Below are 26,889 nucleotides of genomic sequence, written 5' to 3'. Positions count from 1 at the left end.
GGAAGATATTTTGAAGAATGTTGGTAACCAGACAATTGATGTAGGCCTACCCCATTGACTTCCATAGTAGAAAAAAAAAGAAGAAAAAAAAAAAACTACAGAATGAGCACATTCAGGGCTTTTCAGAGATACCAAATGTATGGAGGTTTCACCAGGACAACAACTTCTCCTTGGTCTTTAAAATAGCTGACATTAATTTAGTGATCAAAGTTAGCACTGTTATGGAAATATGATGATATTCTGTAATTATCTTTTAAATCGGACTCATTTTCAAATTGTTTGTCATAAATAAACATCTAAGGAAAATGTTATAGGGTTTCTAATCAAAATATGACTCTCTGTTACAGATTTTTTTATTTGAATTGAAACATGTCCAGAGGACACCAGGACTTAAATCATGTTTATCAGGCATTTTGGAGACACAACAAGTGAATAGGGAAATCAATTATACATCAATATTCTTATGAAATATAAGATATTATTATGAAAATGTTGAAATATTATTACTCCCATTAGTACACTCTTTCTTCATAAATTTTTCATTAATATGGAAATTAGATACATGTATCAAGGAACCATTTTTTTAGAGTGCAGTCTATAGATACATTGTATTGAATGGGAATGTCATTTATGGCCATGTTTACATGCTTATTGCATAAAGTTAAATGGTATATCAATTCATTCCCTTATATCTTTCATAACATAGTTGAGAATCATCTTTATACATAGTTTGGTTAAAAAAATCCTGAAACCTAAATCCTGAAACCTAAAAATTGATTGGTGAATGAAAAGAAATCCCAATGTTTTTGCCTATACTTGTAATTTCTTGTCATTTTATTTTCTAAACAACTGAGCCCTGGTGTCCACATGAATAAAATATAATTTGTCAAAAATGCTGTGCTAAAAATGCTCTAAACAATGTAATGACATTGTAATGTATTCTAAAAAAAATGTACTCACTTTTTTTCTGGGTCTCAGGAGGATATATAGGCTATTTATCAAATTAGGATATGTTTTACAAAGAATAAACAAAAATCAAATTATTGGCAAGGAATATACTGTATAGAGAGAGAGAACTAGATCAGCTCTGTAATAACTGAACATTTTTATCTTGATGGACACATTTACTTTTCCACCTGGCTTGCACATTGTCCAGTAATACCGATGAAGGAGTGTGCTTTAGTACAGAAAATAAACATCTTCTCGATAATGAGCAAATACATCTAGCAAGGTCAAATGAGTAGACTGGGGAAAGACTAGCGCGCAATATTGACATACAGGAGGAGGGGGAGATCCCGTCCCGTCCAGCAGTGATTTCTCATCCTCCCCGGCCGCTTACGTCTTTGACTCCGCCTCTCCACTGTCCCTGCCCCGCGCTCTCTCCCAGTCTCACTGCCCCTCTCCAGAGCAGCGGACGACGGAGCCCTCCACCATTCGTCGCTGCTGCTGCTGCTGCTGCTGTTGTTGTTGTTTTTCTGTGCTGATCTACTGATAGAATGGCTTCCGATGGTATGGATGAACGATCCCCACTGTTGTCTGCACCGAACTCGGGGAATGGCACGCCCACCGCTCCGCCGTACCCGCAGGACCCGAACCCGAGAGGTAAATGTGGATTGTGATTGACGTGGGGGTGCTGAATCATTTAGGGCGTATAGTAGTGAGCGGTGATCTGTAGCAGACTGCAGCCCATTTAATGTGAGACATTGTCCGTAGACAACAAGGAATAACAGCTCAAAGGGTTGTGCCAGAAAAACGGGCCTCAGCCTTCCAGATATTCCCATCGTAGAACCATTTGATGGGGACTGAATGTTGCATTCCTGGACAAGGGCATATTGTGTCGAATTTTATGCTATTAGTTAGTAAACAACCTGCTTTATATGTTATTAAACTATTAACATTTGTCGGTCGACTGCAAATTTGTATTGATATTTCGAGGTGGCTGCATTTAAGATGAGGCTATTGACATTTAGCTTGCTAGAGATGTTTTGCTTCATTCATACACCATCAGTACCAGTTCTCATTGTCTTAAAGGCCCAGACCAAATTATATGAGGTCTATAAGCATATTAAACATTATAAGTGACCAAAACTATCCATAAGACACACTGATAAAAGAAACACAAAAAAGGGAAGAGGAGGAGAGATGTGAAGATTCGGTTTGTAGATAGGCTATACATAGTGTGCGGTTTTAGTTTGTGAACTGATGTTTTTGTACACATTTCTGTGTAACTTATACAAGTTTCTAAGCCAATTCTTAGTTTGTTACAATAATGATGGTAACACTTTATTGTCCTTGTTACATGTAGGCTACTTACTATGGATATAACAGTATATACTTAATTACAAGCAATCCTAAACCTGACCCTAAACATACACTTTTAAAAATAAAGGTTCCAAAAGGAGGTTTGTGCAATGATGCCATTAAATAACCATTTTGTAAAGAATATTTAAATAATCTAAAGATTTTTTCCCACTATAAAGAACCTTTTGTGCAAGGTTCCATGGATGTTAAAGGTTCTTCATGGAATCTGCCAATAAAGAACCTTTTTTAAAGAGTGTATAGTAAGTACATGTTGTTAATTAATATTACTCAGTATTTATTTGTGTAATTACACTGTAACAGGGCCACCTTAAAGGGTTAGCTCACCAAAAAAAAAAAAAAAAAAAAAATGTATCCCACAATTTACTTACACTCAAGTCATCCTAGGTGTATATGACTTGCTTCTTTCAGCCAAACACAATCGGAGTTATATTGAAAAAAAAAATATCCTGGCTCTTCCAAGCTTTATAATAGGAGTGAATGGTACCCTTTTTTTTTCAAGTCCAAAAAAGTGACCTCTGACCCAACGCATGACGTATTGACGAAAGCAGAAGCGCAGAGGGTAGAGCAAAATAAAACACTGGTGACGAATTATAAGTCTAAAACAAGAATTTTTAAAGGAGCTTGAGTTTTTTGCCCAGCCCTATTTGTTTAAACCACACAAGGCGTCTAGTCTACTCTCACATAAGTTTACTCAACCTTTAAAAGAATGTAACCATAATGCTTTGTTATAATATCGACATACAGGCAGTTCTCCCCAAGTGTGGGGTTTTTAATAATTGATTCCTAGACTTTTACTTTCGGTTCCTGTAATCATGAATAATTAGTTGTGTATTTGAATGTTAGGTTGTTATGAGAAACCAAATCAATGCAAAAGTTGCAAAGTTCCACCTTTTCCAATTCTGAAGCACATGTGATGGTATATTTTACATAATGGCTCACTTAGATTTTCTAACCAACTGATAAATAAGACCCCAAAGAATGAACACATTCACAAGTAAATGGGTTTCAGATTACCAAATGGACCCCCTAAAAATGTAATCAATAGGATTTTTCATTATCCGATACCGATAACTTGAAGATAATAACAACTGAAACTAGCCGATACTAACTATAGCTGATATAATTCTGACATATAGCCTATGTGTTATACGCAAATACAAATTACTTGTAGCAATTCCTCTGAGATGTAAATTAAATAAGCTTTTTTGTTGATATAGTTATTGGCCCGTTACTCATGATCTCAAAATGACCAAATGTCTAAACGGTGAAGTCTTGAAACCCATTTGTAAATCTACCCATACTGCACTTCCTGATTAGCAGAAAAAGATTTACATTTTTACTGTAATGATCCTCTTACACTTATTCATAATGGCTTTATTACTGTACCATGATCAGGTGATGTGGAGGGCATAAACTATGTGTGCTAATGCACTCTAGCATTATTATCTGCCCTAGTATTTCAAACCCCTGGATTATGGTTTCTTTCGCTGTTTTTGACCACAAGCATTTACTCACTGAGTCTATGAGAGGGATTAACTTGGCCTGTTGAGGGAGGGACTGCTGAGTCTGTGCACAACATTGCTTAGTGTGCTGAGATTGTTCTTTATTCTGCAGTTGCATTCGGAAGCCAGAGCTATTTATTGGAAAAACCTGTGTGCATCAAACCCTATAAGTGTAGAAATGTGATAGTTACAGTTTGCGAAATGTTGTTAGACATCTGAGTAAGGGTAAAACGAAGCATGATAAATTGCTTTGAGCTTGTCTGCATGATATTCACTAAATGAGTTTTATTTTAGTGATGTGATCAGTCCTCCGAGGCGAAAACCAGACCAATTATTGCTGTCTGCTCTAGTGATGTCATGTCTAATAGGACTTCGCAAGATAAGCAAATATTCGCTGATTGAAACTCTTGAACGTCTAGTAGATTAGGGATGGACATGACGACTAGATCAACCTTGCCTTGTAGGGCTGGGTGATTGAATATTGCAGTATTTATTATAAATGATTTATCTGTGCACATCATTATTTTTTTTTAATATGCCCTCATAATCTTTAATTAAAATAACTTCCCCTCCCTCTTGCAGCGACATCACTTCTCTTCTCTGATGATGTGTTTACTGGCGTGAGGGCGGGGCAACCTGTCACTCACATGACATCACAGCAATAGCAAACCACAACCATCCAATCAATTCCCGATGGACAAAATGGCATTTTTTCTTGTTTGAGAAGCCGTTTCACTTGGATATACATCACAATAGGGAAGAAAAGACTAAACTTCCTTTTCATGCTGATTTTAAACATACTGTTTTACCGATATTTGAAAAATGATGTATATCAGTCTATATTTAATTGTTCTTGTTCATTTTCTTCTGATGTTACATTTTGATTTTAGAATTTACTTTTATTTAACACTCACTTAATGCCACTAAAACCACTAAATGTGATTTATAGCAAATCGTAAAATAAATATAAATTTTTCATACTGTACATTGTAATGTTCTGATGCCTAGATACGCGTTTATATTCAAATTTCAAATTTCTCGTTGTAGTTTTTAGTGTTTTATTTTTCATTTATTCAGACAGTAGTGTAGTACAGAATTTTAATATCGACCATTTATCAGTATCAGCCAGAATTGTAATCGGTGCATCCCTAAAATAATGTTGTTTTGCACGTTATTAATAATATTTTGAGATTATGGATTAAGAGTTAAAACTGCAAGTTTGCTTGCTTATGGAACTGTACGTTCAGTTAACACATTCACTATTGTCAATGCATGCTAATCTCCCCTACACGTGGGACGCTCGACGTCTCTCTGATTTTTTAACATGATAGTAAGACGGACAGAGAGGGAGTTGCAACAACAGCTGGCTGCAGGCTCCAGGGTTGGGAAAAGGCTCTCATCTTACAAACAGTGCAGGCTGGTGTCAGAGAAATGAGACCTGTGCTTTCCATCTGCCCCTGGAGAGATGGTATATGCTATATTGAGGCATAAAGGAAATGTGCTTAGTCACCATGAAATCAAAATTGACAATTCTGTTTTTTTTCTGTTTTTTTAATGAAATATTGCAGTATTTATCCGTGCACAACATTATTTCTTTAAACATTCATATGCCCTCGTAATATTTAACTCTTTCCCCGCCATTGAGAAGTTTTTCCGGCAATCTGTGTTTTCACTGTTACAGATATTTTGAAATAGTACAGCATCCAGATCCAAAAACAAGCGAAGAAGAAGATCCAGAAGGAGCTGATAGAAGTTGTATATGCACAAGTAAACTGCTTAACGTTATGGGGAAAAAATGTTGAACCCACGAAGAGGTATATGAGCTTTGTGGATGGTGATGGACTCGATCTTACTGATCTATGTTTTGATCGTCTTTCTGAATCCAATCTGAACGAAGCTTTTTGTTCAAAATGTTATTTTTTGATGAACTTACATTCAAGTGTTGATAAAAAAGAATGAACGAAGCTATTTATTTAAAAGCAGAGGTTTTGCTATTTCTTTTGATATATTGACTTTAAATATTCATACATCAAAATATTCGGGGGGCCATGAAAGTTTTATGAATATGATCAAAAATATTGGCTCTGGATGGCAACTTAAAAATAAAACACTGGCTGCGAAAGAGCTACTCAAAATAACTTCCCCGTCCTATTGCAAGGACATTTCTTCTCTCTTCTGATGATGTGTTTACTGCGGTGAGGGCGGGATCAACCTGTCACTCACATGACAATACAGCAATAGCAAACCATAACGATCCAATCAATTCCAGATGGACAAAATCAAGTCCCGCCCTGCATTTTTTCTTGTTCGAGAAGCCATTTCACTCAAATATACGTCACAATAGGGAGGAAAAAACTATCGCAACTTTATTTATAGCAAATCATTTTTAAAACAATGCAGAAAACTTAATTTTTCTAGTTTTAAAGGCTAACAAAAACATTTTAAGTTTTTTACATAGGATAAAATCACACTTCTTGGACACTCTATGTGTTTTTGGTATCCTGTAGCAGCACATAAGAGATGGATGTACCCCGACAGCTGAGTGAGATCATGGGGTCAGAGCTGCTGTCAGTTGTTTTTGCTGTGGTGTCACATGTTCAATATGGCTGCAGTATGACTGTGTTGTTGCCAGTGTGATCTCAGAATGACAAGTGACAGACAGCAGGAGGAACATATCTTAATTTCACCGAGAATAAGCAGTGGGGAATGTCGTGGCTGAGCCCTGCCTGGATTTCAGTAATACTGAAGACAAGGGGAGACTGAAGGCAGGGTTTGGCTGATCGCCCAGATATTGTACAATGGATGTGAGAGAATAATTGAAAGTGTGAGTAGGATGCACTTATTGCTGAACACAATGAATCTGCATTTCTGTGTCCTTTAGATGGGATTTCAAGCGAGACACATTTATAATATAAATATTACATCAGTGGATTCTGAGCACCAACAAGAAAGACATGAAGGCCTGTCCATTAATTCATTTCTAAGGTTCTATTATTCAGCAAAATGATTATCACTGCTTATTACATTGGAATACTTGATTCTGATTGGTCAATCGTGGCATTTCATAGTCAAATGTTTTTGTATAATGTAATTTCATGCCCATATATTTACATATTTGGTAATAACCATGTAAAAATGAGGAATAATACATGGAATAATGGAACTGAGCTGGTCATTATGGCAAAATAAATAAACCTCTTAAGGGTGATGCAAAACCTGATCACCCTGTCTGGGTTTATTTTGCAATAATGACCGGCTGACTGTACATTACCAAACCGATAATACAGCATTTTAGTCTTTGCAGTATCTTGCAACAAGTTGGTAGGGTCAGTTATGCAGACTAACTGATACTAAGTGAACCAACTGATTAACATACAGTACCATCAACATAGTCATGCACACTGAGCGACTGATTTTAAAGACTGCATGCTGGTTTCTCTCCCTCTGCAGCCGAATTACCTCCACCCTACACAGCCATTGCCAGTCCGGATGCAGGGGGAGTGCCAGTCATCAATTGTCGAGTGTGCCAGTCTCTTATAACTCTGGATGGCAAACTCCATCAGCATGTGGTGAAGTGCACCGTCTGCAGTGAAGCCACGGTAAGAGACCCCCAAATGCAAATTGAGCTTAGTCATGCATAGCTTTAGTCCTTTATCCTTTTTTTATATATATATAATTGGGGTGGGCAGTGCAATTAAAAGCCTTTCTCAGAAGTTAATGAGTACTTTATGGTAACATTTAATGGTATCATAATATATACTGGAATTTCAATGAAGAAAATGGTATGTATATTAAAGAACCATTTGGTAGTGCCTATTTATGGATTATCCAATTAAATATTTTACTAATGGAATGTATGTCAGAGTTATGCTTTGGTTCTGTTTAGTTTCAGTGTTTTTTGGTTTCGTTTTTCCTTTTCTCGTTTTGCCTGTGTTCCTTGCTCATTAGTTTCCATAGTTTCTAATTAATCCCACACCTGTTCTATTTCATTAGCTATCTCTGGTATTTAAGCCCTTAGTTTCCTCTGGTAATGTGTATTTGCTGTTTCTTTCTCCTAGCATATTCTCTTTGTTTAATAAATAGTATTTTGATTCATCTTTGATTTTTGCCTGTTCATACACGTTACAATGTACACTATCAATCAAAGTTCTGGGATCAGCACTTTTTTTTAAAGAAATTAATACTTTTATTTTGCAAGAATGCATTAAATGAGTTCTATTTCAAATAAATGCTGTTCTTTTGAACTTCTATTCTTCAAAGAATCCTGAAAAAAAGGAATTATATATTGTTATATATTATAAGCATGTTTTGTCGTCTGCCACTTTAACCCCCTGAGGTCGGCTATCGCGCCGGCGCGATAGGCTCGTTTTTTTTCGTATGAGTGCAAAAAAATTATAAAATAAAAATATAAATTTTTATCTTATATGCTTGTGTTATACATCAATCTATCCTGTTAAGTGTGTATTATTTTTGTGTACACTCACAATAAAAACAAAGTGTTGTGCTTTTCGCCAAATAAAGAAAAATAAACACGAAGCGAGTTCTGCCTTCTCTCTGTCCGTGTAGTCCATTCTGAAACGCGTCCGAAAATGAATCATAACTCAGCGAATACTTCTCACACAGGCACGTGAGATATGTCTTTATGAAGCTTGAAATCTCCTCTTTTAAATGAAGTAATTTATATAAAAAACAAATGTTTTCAACTCATGTAATCCGTTTGAAAGCAAGGAGAGGTACCGTTTTTCCTTCTGCCTCATTATCTCTATAATCAGCTGCGGCCGCCCCGCCCCCGGCGCGATTCACATGTAAATCGTTAGATGATCTAGTATGCAGCGCACCCGCCCCCTGATCAATGCCATAAAAAGTTTCTTCATCAGACTTACTGATAGTTCATCGCGTTTTGAGTATGACACGCTTCTCTGGTAATAAAGACTCCCTTCAGATGATTCTGGACGGCGAGGAAGAATGCACCTTTTCCTCAGAGGAAGATTGTAACTCAGACGACGAACGGCAGCATTTTGAAGAGCGAATTACGCCGAGAACACAATTTCGGAGTAAGTTTTACTTAAAAGTCTTTTGTCTTTTATTTTTCGTGTTCGCATTTATGAGGAAAAAACAATATTACGTGACAGTTCTCCATTATGGACGCGAGCGCTCTAAAAAAATCACTAAAAGACTTTCAAACTTTCACAGAGACCTCAAAACAGAAAGTACAAATCCTTTCTTTAAAACGAATTTCGTTTTGTATCAATTGTATCTTACTTTTAATAATTTTTTCATTAACAAATTTCCTGGATTTAAACTGCAAATTAACATTTATATTTCTTATAATAAAAATGAAAGACCTATGTTACAGACATATGAAAGACAACATTTCGTTGATTAGTTTTGGATAGATTATACATTTTTAATGTAAAATATCTGCCACCTCAAATAAGCTTTTGTTTGCCAATATTTGCTTATGTTAAATATAATATGTTTTGTCAAAAATAAAGTTATCAAATAATCAATCAAATCCTTAACTTTGAAATATGTATGATAAAATGTATACTTTAGTTTTTACAAAGAAAGATTACACTTGAATTGTTGTTGTAATTGTAACCTTTTTAATAAAAAAATATATTTACAAGGTAGATGTAAACAAACTATTAAAAGGTAAATATAAGCCTTTTCTTTAAATAACTTTTATTGTGTTTTATTATTGACAAATTTGGGGAGAGCATAAATATTCCAAAACTGAAAATACAGTATGAGAATTAACTGCACAATTACTAGACATGTTTTCCTTGGATATTATAGGCCAAATTGCAAGCACAATATGAGGAAAAATAAAAAAGAATTGAGATGCTTCCAACTGTTGCTCTTGCATTCTTGTGGCTCAGTGACTCACCTGAATGAATGGCTAATTAAGTATGCGGGCCCCATTGTCTCCTCAGGTGTGAACTACTACATATACATGACCGTTGACGCCCACTCCGCATATGGCCTTTCCAAACAGAAAGTGCTTTGCAAAATTCAAATCAATGTATTGTGTTATGTGAATGATAAGGCAGGGTGATTTTCACTTCATTTTGAAGAAAAAACACTAGGCGATGACATCTTTTAGACAAAAGTCTTATTGGCACATATTTAGAATGTGTTTTATGGCCTTATTTCAGAAACTTTAGTTTTTAGTTTTTTCAATAACCACGCATAAACATTATTCTCTCAAAAATGCAGACATGTACATTCTTGTTGCTCACATTTCATGGTAGCCCTGTTTGTGCTAAATAGTGTGTAATTTTTTTTTGCCATTAATATGTTTATAAGCAACTGAAAAAAGCAAAAATGTCAGGGCATGTCAGAACATCTCAAGGACCCCAAAAACACCTTAGACCCCAGAGGGTTAAATGATCAAGGTTTAAAGTAGAATGGATTCTGATTGGCTGCCAATGTTTTTATCATTAATCGGCTGGTAAAAATATTTCCGTCCACCCAAAGCGTTTTTTTCCAGAGGTTAGCGTATTTTTCCAATTGCTTTTAATGGGAGCGTCTTGTTCTCTTAAAACGGCAGCAGCGTGACGATGGTTTTTCCCTGCATCAAACATTATTTGTGGTGCCTCCCATTCAATAATCGCAAAGAGCTTTGTGCTGTTACTTCTGATAAGAAACAAATATTTTTTGTTCACGAATATTTAATCACGAAATTCAAACAATAAATGCCGTTTTGATCCTCTTAAATGCGACATGACAGATCACTGTAGCGCCTCAGTTCAAGCGGCAACGCTTAGCGCAAATCTTTTCTTCCACTTTAATATAAATTACATCTAGAAAAATATCAGAATGTATGTTGAAAGATACAGTACAACTTACCCAAATCTGTATTATGAATCATATAATAACTCTGTAAGTCTGTTTCAACCTCGGAAAGACGTCAATAAAACAGCTTGTGAACAATATCACTTAATGTTGCATTTACCTCAGGAAAGTTATCCAGTGTTCACAGTTCGTTAGTTAGCAATAAAAAAGAAGAGCTTATTTACTTTTAATTATATGTGTATGTTTGAATAAATTTGCCATAAAGTGTTTATGAAAACTACCTTATGTGTAACTGAGTTGTATACAAACATTTCAGCTTTTATTTGAGTGGAAATATTATATCTGGAAATAAATAGCAATAGCTCTGTTGTTAATTTTAACCTCTAATATTATAGTGTACCAAATGAGAGGGTTCCTGTAGCATTATTTGGGAGAGAGTTATTTTTTTCCTAAGAAAAATCAAACTATCGGTATCAACATGTCGATGACGGCCGATGTCATTCTGAATAATTGGCTATCGGTATCAGCGGAGAAGTTTAGTATGGGTTCATCTCTAGTAATTACACATTTGTTACATTGTAATTTTTTTAGTGCAATTATACGTTTGTTACATTGTAATTATACATTTGTTAAAGTATAATTTTTACAGTGTAGTTATTAGTTTGTTACGTTGTAATTATACATTTGATACGTATTATATGATTATTACATTGTAATTACACTTTTGTAACAGTGTAGTTATACATTTATTACATTGTAACAATACATCTGTTACAGTGTAATTATACATTTATTACATTGTAATAATACATTTGTCATAGTGTAATTATGCATTTGTTACAGTGTAATAATACTTTTTTAGTGTTATTATACATTTATTACATTGTAACAATATATATTTGAGAGTGTAATTATACATTTGTTACAGTGTATCAATACATTTGTTACAGTGAAATTGTAAATTTTTAGAGTATTATGATACGATTATATTATATTTTAATCATACATTTGTTACAGTACATTATACATTACAGTATACTTATAGGATTATTAAATTGTAATTATACATTTGTTGCATTGTAATTACAGATTTTTTTTAAATGTGATTATACATTTGCTACAGTGTAATTATAGGATTACATTGTAATTATACATTTATTACAGTGTAATCACATATTCTTTACATTGTTAATGTAAACATTTTGTTGTGTAATTATACATTGTTACAGTGTAATAATAATTTTTGTACCATTTAATTATACAATTATTACAGTTTAGTTAATTTTTCACAGCGTAATTATATGTTTGTTACGTTGTTATTATACATTTGTTACAATATAATTATATGATTATTACATTGTAATTACGTTTTTGTCACAGTTTAGTTGCACATTTATAGTGTAATTACACATTTATTACATTATAATAATACATTTGTTACAGAACAGTTATATGATTATTACATTGTAATTACACTTTTGTCACAGTGCAGTTATGCATTATAGTGTAATTGTACATTTTTTATAGTTTTTATACAATTATATAATACATTTGTTAGTGTAAATATACATTTGTTACAGCATAATTATATGATTATTATGTTGTAATTACACATTTATTAAAGTGTAATAATACATTTATTACATTTGAGTAATATTGTTACAGTATAATTATAGGGTTATAACATTGTAATTATTCATTTGTTACAGTGTAATTATCATTTTTTACAGCGTAATTATACATTTAATAATACTTGTTACAGCATAATTATAGGGTTATAACATTGTAATTACACTTTTGTTACAGTGTAATACATTTATTACAATGTAATAATACTTTAACACATTGTAATTATATGTTTGTAACATTGTAATTATACATGTATTACAGTGTAATAATTCATGTCAATATATTGCAATTCAAAAGGCAACAATGTGTTTCATGAATAGTGACAACGTGTATTGTGTATAGTTCACCCAAAATGAAAATGAATGCGTGAGAAATAAAGAGTTTTAGGGTCAGTACTACATTAAACTTCTAAAAATAATGTTGAATATAATGCATTATAATGCAATGGGGGAATATTTGTGTCCTGGTAAAGCCAAATGTCTTATATTACCAGTAACATGTTATGCACTATCACGGAGAGGATCCTGCGACCTTTCACCACTGATGTCTTCCATGGACATCCAGGCTCTTTTATTTTTCTTAGCTCTCCAATGCATTCTTTTTTCTCAGAATGTACCAAACTGTTCATTTGGCCACTCTTAATATTCTTGCTATCTCTCTGATGGACTTGCATGGAGAGCTCCTTTGACCACATGATTTGGGTTCACAGCTTTCAAATGCAAATGCAATATTTAGGGTACGTTTACACGACAACGATGTACTAAAAACAGATTACATGGGTGAGTCGCGTTTCCACTGTCACTTCGGGGCTTGATCGGGCTGGCCCGCCAAATACCTTGGTCCAAAGCGGGCCAGCTCGGGCTACAGGAGGGGTTACGAACAGAGGCGGAGTTTACCTGAGTCTGGAGACGCAGCGCCGGATGATTCCATATACCAACATCAGCATTAAGACTTTTAACATAATTTTAGCTCAAAACTCACTTTCATGTTTGAATACCTTCTGTTTGTGATCTGATGTGGATTCTGATCACCATATAAGGCAAAAAATATGTATACGTGATCCAAAGGACTGCACGCTAACCATTACCATAGTAAACATGGTAAAGATGACCGCTTGAAGAAGTCAGACAAATCATAAAGGCTATCACAACCATGTTTTTATTTTATCTGTCAGTATGTCTCGTCTCTTTATACCGGACTGTCTGATAGCCTATCCATATTTAGCTCCGCATAGCCGATCATAAAATAAAGCAACTTTTTTATTTACTTTTTATAAAGGCTACGTATTAAAGAGCTGTAATTCCTAAACCCTTCCTCCAATTTGAATGTGAGAATGCCCTCAAATTAAAGCTGAGAGTGTGCACTTCAGGCCCACTGTCACTTGAAAGTGTGTTGGTATACAGCTAAAATAACAAAAAAAATTGCCTGTGTCCAAATACACTCACCTAAAGGATTATTAGGAACACCTGTTCAATTTCTCATTAATGCAATTATCTAATCAACCAATCACATGGCAGTTGCTTCAGTGCATTTAGGGGTGTGGTCCTAGTCAAGACAATCTCCTGAACTCCAAACTGAATGTCAGAATGGGAAAGAAAGGTGATTTAAGCAATTTTGAGCGTGGCATGGTTGTTGGTGCCAGATGGGCCGGTCTGAGTATTTCACAATCTGCTCAGTTACTGGGATTTTCACGCACAACCATTTCTAGGGTTTACAAAGAATGGTGTGAAAAGGGAAAAACATCCAGTATGCGGCAGTCCTGTGGGCGAAAATGCCTTGTTGATGCTAGAGGTCAGAGGAGAATGGGCCGACTGATTCAAGCTGATAGAAGAGCAACTTTGACTGAAATAACCACTCGTTACAACCGAGGTATGCAGCAAAGCATTTGTGAAGCCACAACACGCACAACCTTGAGGCGGATGGGCTACAACAGCAGAAGACCCCACCGGGTACCACTCATCTCCACTACAAATAGGAAAAAGAGGCTACATTTTGCAGGAGCTCACCAAAATTGGACAGTTGAAGACTGGAAAAATGTTGCCTGGTCTGATGAGTCTCGATTTCTGTTGAGACATTCAGATGGTAGAGTCAGAATTTGGCGTAAACAGAATGAGAACATGGATCCATCATGCCTTGTTACCACTGTGCAGGCTGGTGGTGGTGGTGGTGTAATGGTGTGGGGGATGTTTTCTTGGCACACTTTAGGCCCCTTAGTGCCAATTGGGCATCGTTTAAATGCCACGGCCTACCTGAGCATTGTTTCTGACCATGTCCATCCCTTTATGACCACCATGTACCCATCCTCTGATGGCTACTTCCAGCAGGATAATGCACCATGGCACAAAGCTCGAATCATTTCAAATGGGTTTCTTGAACATGACAATGAGTTCACTGTACTAAAATGGCCCCCACAGTCACCAGATCTCAACCCAATAGAGCATCTTTGGGATGTGGTGGAACGGGAGCTTCGTGCCCTGGATGTGCATCCCACAAATCTCCATCAACTGCAAGATGCTATCCTATCAATATGGGCCAACATTTCTAAAGAATGCTTTCAGCACCTTGTTGAATCAATGCCACGTAGAATTAAGGCAGTTCTGAAGGCGAAAGGGGGTCAAACACAGTATTAGTATGGTGTTCCTAATAATCCTTTAGGTGAGTGTATATATGGACCTAACTCTACATGTTGGATTACAACTTCAGCTTGTTTGGTTCAGAATTAGACTTTTCATAAATTCCTATGCAGACCTGACCTTGATAAAATGTATTAGTGAAAGTTTGCTCTGTCTAGATTCATTAAGGCAGCCTTTGACTAGTCCCTATTATAATAGAATTATTCAACATATAAAGACTTGTTGGTTTCTTACAAAGCATGATTAAACAAGAGCATTTGAGGGTATGTAAGGTAAAGTAATGCTTATTCATAAACCTAAAAAGGAGATTGACTATATTAAACCATTATACAATATTAGAATTATATTACATTTGATTGTTTTATCTTGCATATTGCGTGGTCCCTTTTGAAACATGATGTATCTGTTTTTTTTAACAGCCTATAAAAAATCCACCAACAGGAAAGAAATATGTTAGATGTCCTTGCAACTGCCTGCTAATCTGTAAAGACACGTCTAGGAGGATAGGATGCCCTCGGCCCAACTGGTAAGTGTTAAAGACACACTTTAGAGCGTCATTTAGTAGGTATGTGTTATGGGATCTGCAACAGTATTACCACAGACATGTATCACCATAAATGCTCAAACAAGCACTGTATGGCTAGGGGATTTGTACTTGGTAATGTCAAAACATTTCACATGCTTTTAGAAAGCGGTCTGAACATTTATAGTGAAAGACAAGCTGTGAGAATTGTAAGAAGTCACTGTTTGTTTAACCAGTAACACTTGAGAATCCATTAGTCAATGCATTAAGTAATATTACCTAATGAGCAAAACATTTGTTACAGTATCTGTTAATCTTTGTTAATGTTATTTTATAAAAATACAACTGTTCATTGTTAGTTCATGTCAACTCAGGTCCATTAATAATGTCAACTTTTGATTTTAATAATGTATTACTAAATATTGTAATGAACATCAACTAATATAAGTATTTTTAGAAGTAAACTAATTATTTTCTTAACAAATTAAATCTTATTGTGAAGTGTTTATGGCTCATATAGAATGATATAGAGCAGGGGTTCCCAACCTTTTTTGTGCCAGGGACCAGCATATTCATAAAAAAAATTCCAGGGACCAGTTGTCAATTTTAAGATGCATCGTTTGGAACATATCACTGTGTAAAACAGTAACAGCCTATCATTTATTTGCATATAATGAACTAGGTGGCAACAAAGGCTACTTTTATGAATATACCAATCTTTTTAAACTTTCAGACCGGTTCACAAAATGTTTCCCTTTTCTGCCATACAATTAGGTCTACTTCCAAAGCAACTCACACAGCACTCACTCACTAGCAGGTGGCAGTAATGGCAAATTGTATGAAAATACCAGTCCATTTCACCTGTCAAATCTCTCCAGAACCACTAAAGACAATCACTTCAACAGCAACTTAGTGTTTTCACTCACCAACATGTGACAACAAAGGCTAATTGTATGAAAATAAGTGCCAGTTTCAACAATCAGACAGTTTCAGAATACAATAGCAAACACATAACTTAGTGATTTCAGCCAATCATTTTTAAAAGTATAAAATTAGAGATTAAGCTTTAACCTTTAACAAAAAATACCAGATCAGACCAATGAGAACAAAACTATTTTAATGTGAGCATGAACTGCTTATTGATATTACTATATTTGTAGCTGTGCACAAGACAAGCTGTTCTTCCTGAGCATCCATAAAAAACATATGCATCCAAAACAATGCACACAAATTCCAGGATACAATAAAACGAAATTTAAAAAGGTCTGCTTCACAAATGAATGAAAACCAGCTTACAGTTTTTCACTACAAATAACACACAACGGATTTGGCGCCACGGAATCGCCTGTTGTCGTATATCCATACCTAATGTATGAGGTATCGTATTTATGAAGCTTGACTTCTCTCTCTCTCTCTCTCTCTCTCTCTCTCTCTCTCTCTCTCTCTCTCTCTCTCTCTCTCTCTCTCTCTCTCTCTCTCTCTCTCTCTCTCTCTCTCTCTCTCTATATATATATATATATTCGAGTTGGTCTTCGCCTTTCCTTTTAACAGAACTGTCCGCAATGAAATTAGCCATTGAAAAAAAATATCGCGGCCGCTCATCTCTCCACTTCCCTGTCACTTCAGGTGCAGCGCGCTTTTTTGCAGTCCGTTCAGATATGACGCGTTGCTAAGCAATCGCAAGGCGCTCAAAGAAACACATTTTAATCTATTTATTGTTTAGGTTTTGGATTAAATAACATGACGTCATAGCACTTAAAAAAGCATTTAAAAAAGACTATTATTATTATTATAAAAAAAGAAAAAAAGAAACATTATTCTGGGAATATTTCAAGGCCCAGGACTAACGGGTCCACGGACCGGCACCGGTCCGGGGACCGGGGGTTGGGAATCACTGAGAGAATATGGAGATCATACTCGAGGAGCATAAAAAATATTATTTCTATGGCCTAAAAGTTAGATGAGATACTGACAGCTTGTAATGTAAATCAACCATATCTTTATAACAGTATAGTAGATTACTTAAATAAAATGCATATAAATATCAGTTGTCACTCTAATAATATGTTAAATGATTGTAGTTTTATGATCAAAGCTCTGTAGTTTTTAATGTGGAGGGTAAAACATATAATGCAATGCAATATAATCATAATTACTGAGAGATGTACAAATAAATGTTCCTCAAAAACTCAAATATTAAAAATAATATACTCAAATTTTAGCATGATTTATAGTGTATGGATAATCAAGTAAACCTAAGTTTATTCAGCTTAGTAAGTGTTCATCTTGAAATATTACTAACAATATAAAAGTTATTCTTATGTTTATTTCATAAGTATGGTTAAAGATTTCATAACAAAAAGACACATGCACCACAACCTGAAGGAGGATTTCTTCAGAATTATACTAAATAGCGTTTTACTTGTTGAAAAAAAGGATAAACTATCAATCAGAAAGCATGTACAACAGGTTTTGATCATGTGGATGATTTAGAGGCCTTACACATGTGCATAGCATATATGATTACAGTAGGCTTCATAGGGTTAATATTAACTCACAATTCTTTACAAATCTGTAGAAAGTGAAAAACTAACATTGTTTTTCTGGGCCCCCAGCAGACGCATCATCAACCTGAGCCCTGTGATGGTGATCCCAGAGGAGCAGCCCGCCCAGCCAGCTCTACCAGTCCAGCCTGAGGGCATGCGTGTGGTCTGCGGCCACTGCGGAAACACATTCCTTGTACGGTCATACATCTTTACATTAAAATCACTGACCTTTCTGACGTACAGTAATGTTTCTTGAAAGCAGAGAAGATCTGTGAATGCATTTACACTACCATTCAAAAGTTTGGGGTCAGTAAGATTGTTTATGTTTTTGAAAGAAGAGTCTTATGTTCAACAAGGCTGCAGGATGAAACATCCAAATATTAAAATAATTGTGTTCTATTTTAATCTATTTTCAAATGTCATTTATTTTCAGCATCATTACTCCAGTCTTCAGTGTCACATGATCCTTCGAAATCATTCTAATTTATTCACATTTTGTGGAAACTATGATACACTTTTTTCGGGATTCTTTGATGATTAATAAATAGGCTCAAAAGAACAGCATTTATTTTAAATAGTTTGTAACATTATAAATGTCTATACTGCGATTTTTAATTAATTGAATCCTTGCTGAATCAAAATATTAATTTCGTTCAAAAAATGTTTACTGACCCCAAACTTTTGAATGGTAGTGTTGAGTTTTACTAGTGCACATGTTCTTAGTGTCCTGTGATGCCCCTGCTGTATAGGGCAGCGATGATGAGTGGTCCCAGTCTGCCTCAGGCCTGGCTATTCGCGGCCCCTCTGATCTTTTCAAGGTCCTAATACACTGCCACCTTCTCAGTCGGTGGAACTGACTAAATAACAAACTAATTAGAAATAATGATAACAAAAAACAAAACAAAAAAGAAATCACATGGTTCCAGGGCTCCAGACAGAGATTAAAATGTTTGCAAATGTGACTAATAATTAAATATATAAATTATAATTACAATTTTAGATAAAAATTGTAATTATAAATTATATATTTAATTATTAGCATATTATCCATATGCAGTTCTGTCAGATACCGCCCCGTTAGTCAACCCAACAAAAAACGGCATGATGTTTTTGTAAAAATTAACCAATTCCTATGATCATTGCCATTTAAACGAATTCGCAATCATATCAGATTGGAATAAATTATACTAAATACAACAACACCTCATTTACATAACTTCCCAGACAGCAGCATAGTATCGGCCCAGATCCGGCCCATCTGGCACGTGTGGAATCTACATGTGGAACCAAATGTGGCCCGTATCTGGGCCGACACTATGTTGCTGTCTGGGTTAAAGGGATAGTTCACCCAAAAATGAAAATTCAGTCATCATTTACTCACCCTCATTTTGTTCCAAACCTGTACGAGTTTCTTTCTTCTGCTGAACACAAAAGAAGATATTTTGAAGAATGTCGGTAACCAAACAGTTGATGGGCCCCATTGACTATTTTTTTTTCCATACTATGGGGCCTGTCAACTCTTGGTTAATCATATTCTTTCAAATATCTTCTTTTGAGTTCAGTGGAATAAAGAAATTCATACAGGTTTGGAACAACTTGAGGTTGAGTAAATGATGATAGACTTTTCATTTTTGGGTGAACTATCCCTTTAAATAGTCATACTTCATTTACTGAATCTTCTTTTCATCCACTGACTGGTCAAAACTAAAGTATCTATGCACTCAATGAACTTAACTTCTGAACAATCATCTGTATTAAACAATTCTATAATTTTGTCAACTAAAAAAAAGGGCATTTGGTCCTAAATGTTTCATTTTAGTTATTTTTTGTCTGTAGCCCTGTGACTCAAATGAACATAACTCCTTGTGGCCTACAGAGGCAAGATGCAGGAACTGAAACATTAGTTTTATTGTGAGATCTTCTATTATAACCTTAAAGAATTTTTCCTTTTTTTCAGGATTCAATTGCCTTTTGCCTTTGTACAGGGTTAAATCCACTAATTCTCCTAATTTATTCCTGCATACATCTCAATTTATTCATTGAAATCATCTCCAAAAAAAAATTTGCTATTTGTTTGAATCATTTAATAGTACCCATTTGAACTAATATTTGAATGTCATGCACTGACCCCTGGAATCAAGTTTGGTGTAGTAGATTATTAAATGAATTGATTTGTGCTGCTTTACCATGCTGTGTGTTTATTGAAGAACTTTCTTCTTAACTTCCCTTGTTTTTGCAGTGGATGGAGCTCCGGTTCAACACACTGGCCAAGTGCCCACATTGCAAAAAAATGTGAGTTGCCATCATTTGTCATATTCTTTGTACGTCAAAAAATGCGATGTCTGTGGCAATACTCCACCGATGATGTGCCGTTCTCAGGAGAAATGTCATAAATCTCAGTGTGCGCTGTGTGCGACTAGCCGGAGGTCAGGCTTGAGTTTGCACTGGGCAGTTTGTAGAAACTGAAAGTAAATAAACCCTTGTGAGTTCCAGTTAGAGAGGGAGGCGATGTGATGCCAGTCTGCCAGTCACTTGAGAGAGCGAGCGCATCATGCTGACATACTGAAACATGAGCCCTGCGCTAGTGACGCTGCGAGGGAGAGTTATGACAACAGATGTTGCAGCACACATGAATGGAGCCCGAGTGCCCACAGAATCCCAAAGCAAATAAGACTTCCACTCGAATGCAGAGCGTTTGAAGTGACAGAGGAGGAGATGCGAGCAGAAGAAGGAGAGAAATTAAGCACCTTAAGCTATCTGATTCATTGTGATTCCTGAAGAATGTTTGAAAATCCCATCACATGAGAGGCATGTGAAGAGTCATGGTCAGACTTAATGGGACTCAAACAGGAAAAAGAGTAGACCATGTGACTCAGTGACGCAGTTCTCTTTTGACTACAAGCGTTTTAACAAGATCAATCTTATATCTGAAAGGCCTTGTACACTGAATAAAATAAACTTTGGACCAGCAGCCAAATTTATCAGTTTTCCTCAAATGTGGCCCTGGACCACAAAACTAGTCACATGGGTAATTTTTTTTTAAATTGAGATGTATACATCATCTATAAGCTGAATAAATAAGCTTTTAATTGATGTATGGTTTGTTAGGATTGGACAATATTTGGTCGAGATACAGCTATTGAAAATCTGGAATCTGAGGGTGCAAAAAAATCAAAACATTGAGAAAATCGCCTTTAAAGTTGTCCATTTATGTTCGCGATTGTGCTGCATTCACTCACAAAAATAAATGTTTTATATATTTACGGTAGGAAATTTAATAAATATCTTCATAGAACATGATCTTTACTTAATATCCTAATGATTTTTAGCATAAAAGAAAAATCGATAATTTTGACCCATACAATGTATTGCCACAACCCGTGCGACTTGTGACCGGTTTTGTGATCCAGGGTCACAAATTATATTTATAGTTTGGTTCAACCCTTAAATTTTGATTTATTGTTAATTAAAATACTTGTTTTCCTAAAAAGTAAAAAGATTATTTACTATAAAGACTATACAATATAGGTCAATATAATTTTTGTGTTTTTTGTTGTTGCTTTTTGCACCTTAATTTCACAAATGTTAAAGCTACACTGTGTAATTTTTTAAGTTGATTCTTAGCAAAAAACACTTTGTTCTTTCAAAATGATATGTGCTCATTAATGTGTAATTACTTCTACCAACTAATCAAGTATTCCTGTAAGCGTAGAATCTGCCATTTAGAATACATACGAGCGAGTCGCTCGAATGGCGGCAGCCATGTTGTGCCTCCATCTTGAAAATACATTAGCCAAAGAGGGACATACCTGGAAATTCAAGCTTCGCGGTTTTACGCTCAGTGGCACCGTGACGAATGCGAGGGGGAGATTACTCGCGACTGCCGGCAGATTTGAAATAATACGGCCACCGTAGGAGTTAAAATGCCCTCATAATGGGAGGGGCTAAAGTAATATTCAGTTGGTAGTCATAAACAATTTCACTGCTAGATGGGAGAAAATCCTACACAGTGTAGCTTTAAATAGCTATGAAAGCAGAATTTTCCACTTAAGATAAAACTTAAGCATTTCGTTTTTTATCAGTGTTTAATTTAGTTTACTTTCTAAAAATTAAGACAACTTAACCTTAATGTTATTGACAACCTGACCTTAATATTTATCGTGATGACTTTTTAAAATACACATCATATTTTCTGTTATATACTGACAAAACATGAATAAAACCCACAATAATTTCTGAAGTCAGTAAAGCCAGTAAGTGTTCTGCACATCAACACCCTGGTCTCAAACGAAAATACCGTTTAAACAAAATTCTTCTTTTCTATGGGGAGTGTTACTTGCTTTTAGACTGAACAAAACCACAATTAGACTTTAAATAGATGTCTTAGTCATTTCACTTTTTTCAGTGTACTTTAGCTTGTGTAACTTCCTGTGTAACCATTGAATAACTCCTTCCATCCGTCTGTTTTCCAAACTGTTTTTCCTTTGGAGGTTCGCAGGCATTGACTAATTCCTGCTGTTAAACCATTATACCTCTGTACTAGGAGACAGATACAGCCCAGTAACTGCACTGGTACTAAGCTTGTGTGCTATCTTTGTCTTTAGCTCGTCTGTAGGCAGCGCTCTACCCAGAAGACGCTGCTGTGCCTACATTACTGTAGGAATGATCTGCATTTTCATTGGTATCGGTTTAACGGTGAGTATCGTTCTCTTTTTTTTTGGTTTGGGTTTATGTTTTTAAAGAAATAAATACTTTTATTCAGCAAGGATGCATTCAATTGTTTAAAAGCGACTATAAAGACTTTTATGTCACAAAATATTTCTATATCGAACAAATGCTGTTCTTTTTAGCTTTCTATTCATTAAAGGATCCTAAAAAATGTATCATCCCAACTTTGGGATGTGCTGGAGGAGACTTTACAGAGTGCTGGACTCTTGCGTTGTCAATACAAGATCTTGACCAAAAATGTGTGCACTTCTAAATGTTGTGATGTTATTTCCATTAAGAGGTACATCAGTTTTTGGTCCTGGATACACTTCGAACTGTCGTTTTCTTTAGTAACAGTTTCATTTGAATCACACTTACATCAGGGTCAGATGATCATTCTCACAGTTTGATTTAAACCACATATTATGTTGCAGTTTCTAAAAGAAGTTACCAGCCACTCGAATTAGCACTTGGCAAGTGTCCGCTTTGGACTCTGGATATGAACTATTAAACTCATCACAAATTCCTGGTGTTTTTGTCCTTTCAGGTGGGCACTCAGGACTTCGCCAGGCGTTTCCACGCTACTTACGTGTCCTGGGCCTTCGCATATCTCCTGGGTCTCATCTGTCTGGTACGGGCCTGCTATTGGGGAGCGATTAAAGTCAGCTATCCAGAGAACACCTTCGCGTAGACGAGACGAAACGTCCATCCTTCAAGTCCTTTAGTGTTTGATTTTCTCTTGATCTGAACAGCTTAACCGTTGGATGCTTAAGTCCTGTTACAAGAATGTTTTCAGATTGAGTTATTGATTAGCTCTGATATTTCTCTTACTGATTTGAACCCGCAATATGACGACTTGAGGAATTAAAGTGAGATCAGTGATTCTAAAACTAGGAAAATAATATGAATAATCCATTCATGGTACACCTCTTGGATTTGTCATGGTGGTGGATATTGAACATATTTTATGTACTGCATTTTGTTACCAACTTGACCAAAAGAGATGATCTTTTATGAACAATTTGCCCATTGCACTACAATTTTATGCAATTCTTCTGTTGTGTTGCTGCTAGTTACCACAGCTGTTGTGAGCTGAGAGATGTTATGTTAAGAAAGCCTGCCAGCACCCACGGTGGCACTATCCGTCATTCGAAATGTTCAGATATATTTAACTGTTTTAAAATCCTGTGCCAACATTTTTATTTGATTTTTTTTTTTTTTTTTTTCAGTGTGTGTTAGGGGATCTTCCTCTGATGAAGTTTAGCAGTATTTCCAAACCCATTTTGGCCGCTCAAACTCACTGTGAGCAATAATCATGCATTTCTTGTGGCTTTAAAAACAGCATGTACACAGTCACTGGAAGTCTAAAACAAATGTTTCTGGTTCAATACAAGCTCATTCAACAACACTTGTGGCATAATATTGGCTGATTAGCTCTTTAGTAAAAACATATCTAGGTTATAATGAGGCACTTACAGTGGAAGGCCAATCTCGAAATATTCAAAAGTCTATGAGATTTTAAGTGTGAAAAAAATCACTTACTCTATCAATCAAATGTTTGAGGTTGGTGAGATTTTTTTTTTTTTAAAGTCTCTTATGCTCACCAAGGCTGCATTTATTTGATCAAAAAGACATAAAAAATGAATATTGTGAAATATTATTTTAAAAAAATAAATCTAATTTAATATTTAATAATTATTTCCTGTGATGGCAAAGCTGAATTTTACGTGTTCTCAGTGTCACATGATCCTTCAGAAATCATTCTACTATGCTAATTTGCTGCTCAGTAAACATTTCTTATTATTATCAATGTTGAAAAAAGTTGTTATAATGTAAAATACTTTACTGTCACTATTGATCAATTCAATGCATCCTTGCTGAATAAACATATTTGAAAAAAAAAAAAAAAATCTTTTTGTCCCCAAACTTTTAAAAGGTACTATACTACTCTTCCTATTTAAAATTTTACTACTTCATTGCCAAGACAATGTAACACCTAAAACTCTAAAACCCTGAAACGACATTAGAAATGATTTAAAAAGCTGTAGAGCTCAAATAATACACAATTTGTAACACAAGAATTAATGCAAAATGATACGCTTCACATTTCTACTTTTAAAGAAATAGTGCCTCACTGTAACCTTTATTAAAAGAAAACGAGGGAAGAGTCAAAAATCATCTTTGTAATAAAAAAATATCTTTGTGGTAATCAACATTCCACCACAAATGCTGTGGATTGATCTTACTATGAACCCAGAATATTCCTTTCATTTCACTGACTGATCGGAAATAATGACACTTGGTGAATGGGAAAGGACGTGCATGATTTTAATTTGATTCTTTTGTACTCAGAAGCAGTGTTTTATTAGTCTGTTACTGACAGGGCACAGTGGAAGTGTTACGCCATGTGTCTAGTGCTCTTTCCTGTGTGTAGAATGTAAACTGCTACCCGCCTAATTCCACAACTCAGTACAACCTTGCTAGTATTGCTGTAGCTTACATTTACAGTACTTCTGTATTTTGTCAAGACAAATGGAGATAACTATACTATCTAAACTTGTTCTGAATGTGACAAGCCAGTGAAGTCTGAGCACACAAAGTCTGTAGTTCAAGTTGGAATATGGCTTGGGTCTTTTTAAAACAATAATTTCTCAATAAAACAGAAAAATATTCCTTGCCCTTTGACGGTGTGATGCTTTGTGCTAGCTTGATTTGAATTGTAATTTTAGTTTTGGTGTATAATCTCAAATGTGATATTTTTCATTTCACAATAGCTTTCTGATTTCTATGGAAGCCCATTTCTGCCACATAAAAAAATGGTGCTTTGGTAAATCTTAATTATGACATTAAAAGTTGTTAATATGACACTTAGTCATAGTTATGTAATAAAAAGTCAAAATGATGACATACTAAGTCATGAGATAAATGTGTAATTGACATACTACGTCATAATTATGAGATAAAAAGGTTCAATTAATGACATGCTAAGCCATAATTATGAGATAAAAAGTTGAAAGTGACATATACTAAGTAATAAGATTAAAAGATAAGCATAAGACTATTACTAAGCCATTATTATGAGATAAAAAGTCAAGATTATGAAATACTAATCAATAATTATGTGATAAAAAGTCAAAATTATGACATGCCAAGTCATGAGATCATAATAATTATTAGTTCATAATTTGGACATTACATCCATTTTAATGTCATCATTTTAATTTAGCAAGTTATCATTTTGATTTAGGGTATCATAATGTGTACCTTTTATGCCATATTTACGACTTTTCATCATAATTATGACATTAAAAAGTCAAAATTGTGACTTTCTATATCATAATTGATGACTTTTTATGTCATAATATCAAATTAGTATGTGATCATTTCGATTTAGGATGTAGAATTGTAGAATTTTTACTTTTTATGCCATAATTATGACTCTTCATATCTTAGTATGTCATTGACTGTTTGTCATAATTTTGAACTTTCATCTTATAATTATCATAATTTCGACGTTTATGTCATAATTTCAACTTTTTATGTCATGATTATGATATACAAAAGCATGATTTTTCCTTATGTGGCAGGAATGGCCTTCTGTACGGTTGATTCCTTTCCTTCAGCACAATGTGTCATTTGGACAAATAAACTTTGCTTTGTAACGAGTGGCATCATTCATATTTTTGATACGAGAATTGTTGTCTCCCCCGTCACACAGGCTTGTTAATTAAAGATCCGGGTGTGTACTGTGTGTCTATGTAACGCAGGCACATGACATAATTCAGTGTAAACCCAACAGCACACTGTCTCTCAAAGGTCAGGCTGTCATTATATAGAGTGAACATGCTCTCCTACAGCAGCGCACAAAACAGACGCAAGTCACTTCAAACATTGGACTTCTTCCTTTCTGGTCAATCATATTTCAGCCCAAAATAATAAATAATACATTTACAAGAACAAGAAAGTTGTTTTAAGCTGATTTTGGCATTGTCATTCTTTTCAGGACAATTCCCTTCAACAGTACTGAGGCTGAAATACCATCACCATTTTTTATGAAAATGAAAATAAATTGAATTCAATACTTTGACAATGTATGAATAGTATTTTTTCTACACAAAAGTTTTAAGAATTAGTGAGAAAGCAGGAATGTGATTAACTGGATTGCAAATAATGCCTGCTTTTCATTCTATAATTGTAACATTTAGTTCAATGATAATATTATTTTTCTT

General features: G+C 35.0%; 1 protein-coding gene across 2 annotated transcripts; it reads left to right on the top strand.

The window, feature by feature from the left end:
- Positions 1 to 1,350: 1,350 nt before the first annotated feature.
- Positions 1,351 to 25,332, top strand: pip4p2 (phosphatidylinositol-4,5-bisphosphate 4-phosphatase 2). Of its 2 annotated transcripts, XM_079878929.1 has the most exons (8): positions 1,351 to 1,602; positions 7,275 to 7,423; positions 15,304 to 15,410; positions 18,023 to 18,146; positions 18,703 to 18,771; positions 20,193 to 20,245; positions 22,558 to 22,648; positions 23,208 to 25,332. In XM_079878929.1, the coding sequence occupies exons 1-8, from the start codon at positions 1,497 to 1,499 to the stop codon at positions 23,349 to 23,351; spliced, it is 843 nt and encodes a 280-aa protein (XP_079735055.1). In that variant the 5' UTR covers positions 1,351 to 1,496; the 3' UTR covers positions 23,352 to 25,332. The 2 variants fall into 2 exon arrangements, with proteins under 2 accessions (XP_079735055.1, XP_079735056.1); XM_079878930.1 differs by lacking the exon at positions 18,703 to 18,771.
- Positions 25,333 to 26,889: the final 1,557 nt, after the last annotated feature.

This window comes from Squalius cephalus (assembly GCF_949319135.1).
Source record: "Squalius cephalus genome assembly, chromosome: 8".
Taxonomy (NCBI): Eukaryota; Metazoa; Chordata; class Actinopteri; order Cypriniformes; family Leuciscidae; genus Squalius; species Squalius cephalus.
The sequence above is the reverse complement of the archived record's forward strand: the minus strand, read 5'-3'. Positions and strand labels throughout refer to the sequence as shown.

Excerpts from the sequence above, each read along its gene's own strand:
- pip4p2 (XM_079878929.1), top strand. The coding sequence starts at position 1,497 with ATGGCTTCCGATGGTATGGATGAACGATCCCCACTGTTGTCTGCACCG. Across the intron at positions 20,246-22,557 it reads TGCCCACATTGCAAAAAAAT|CTCGTCTGTAGGCAGCGCTC; the intron begins GTGAGTTGCCAT and ends CTTTGTCTTTAG. Across the intron at positions 22,649-23,207 it reads TCATTGGTATCGGTTTAACG|GTGGGCACTCAGGACTTCGC; the intron begins GTGAGTATCGTT and ends TTGTCCTTTCAG.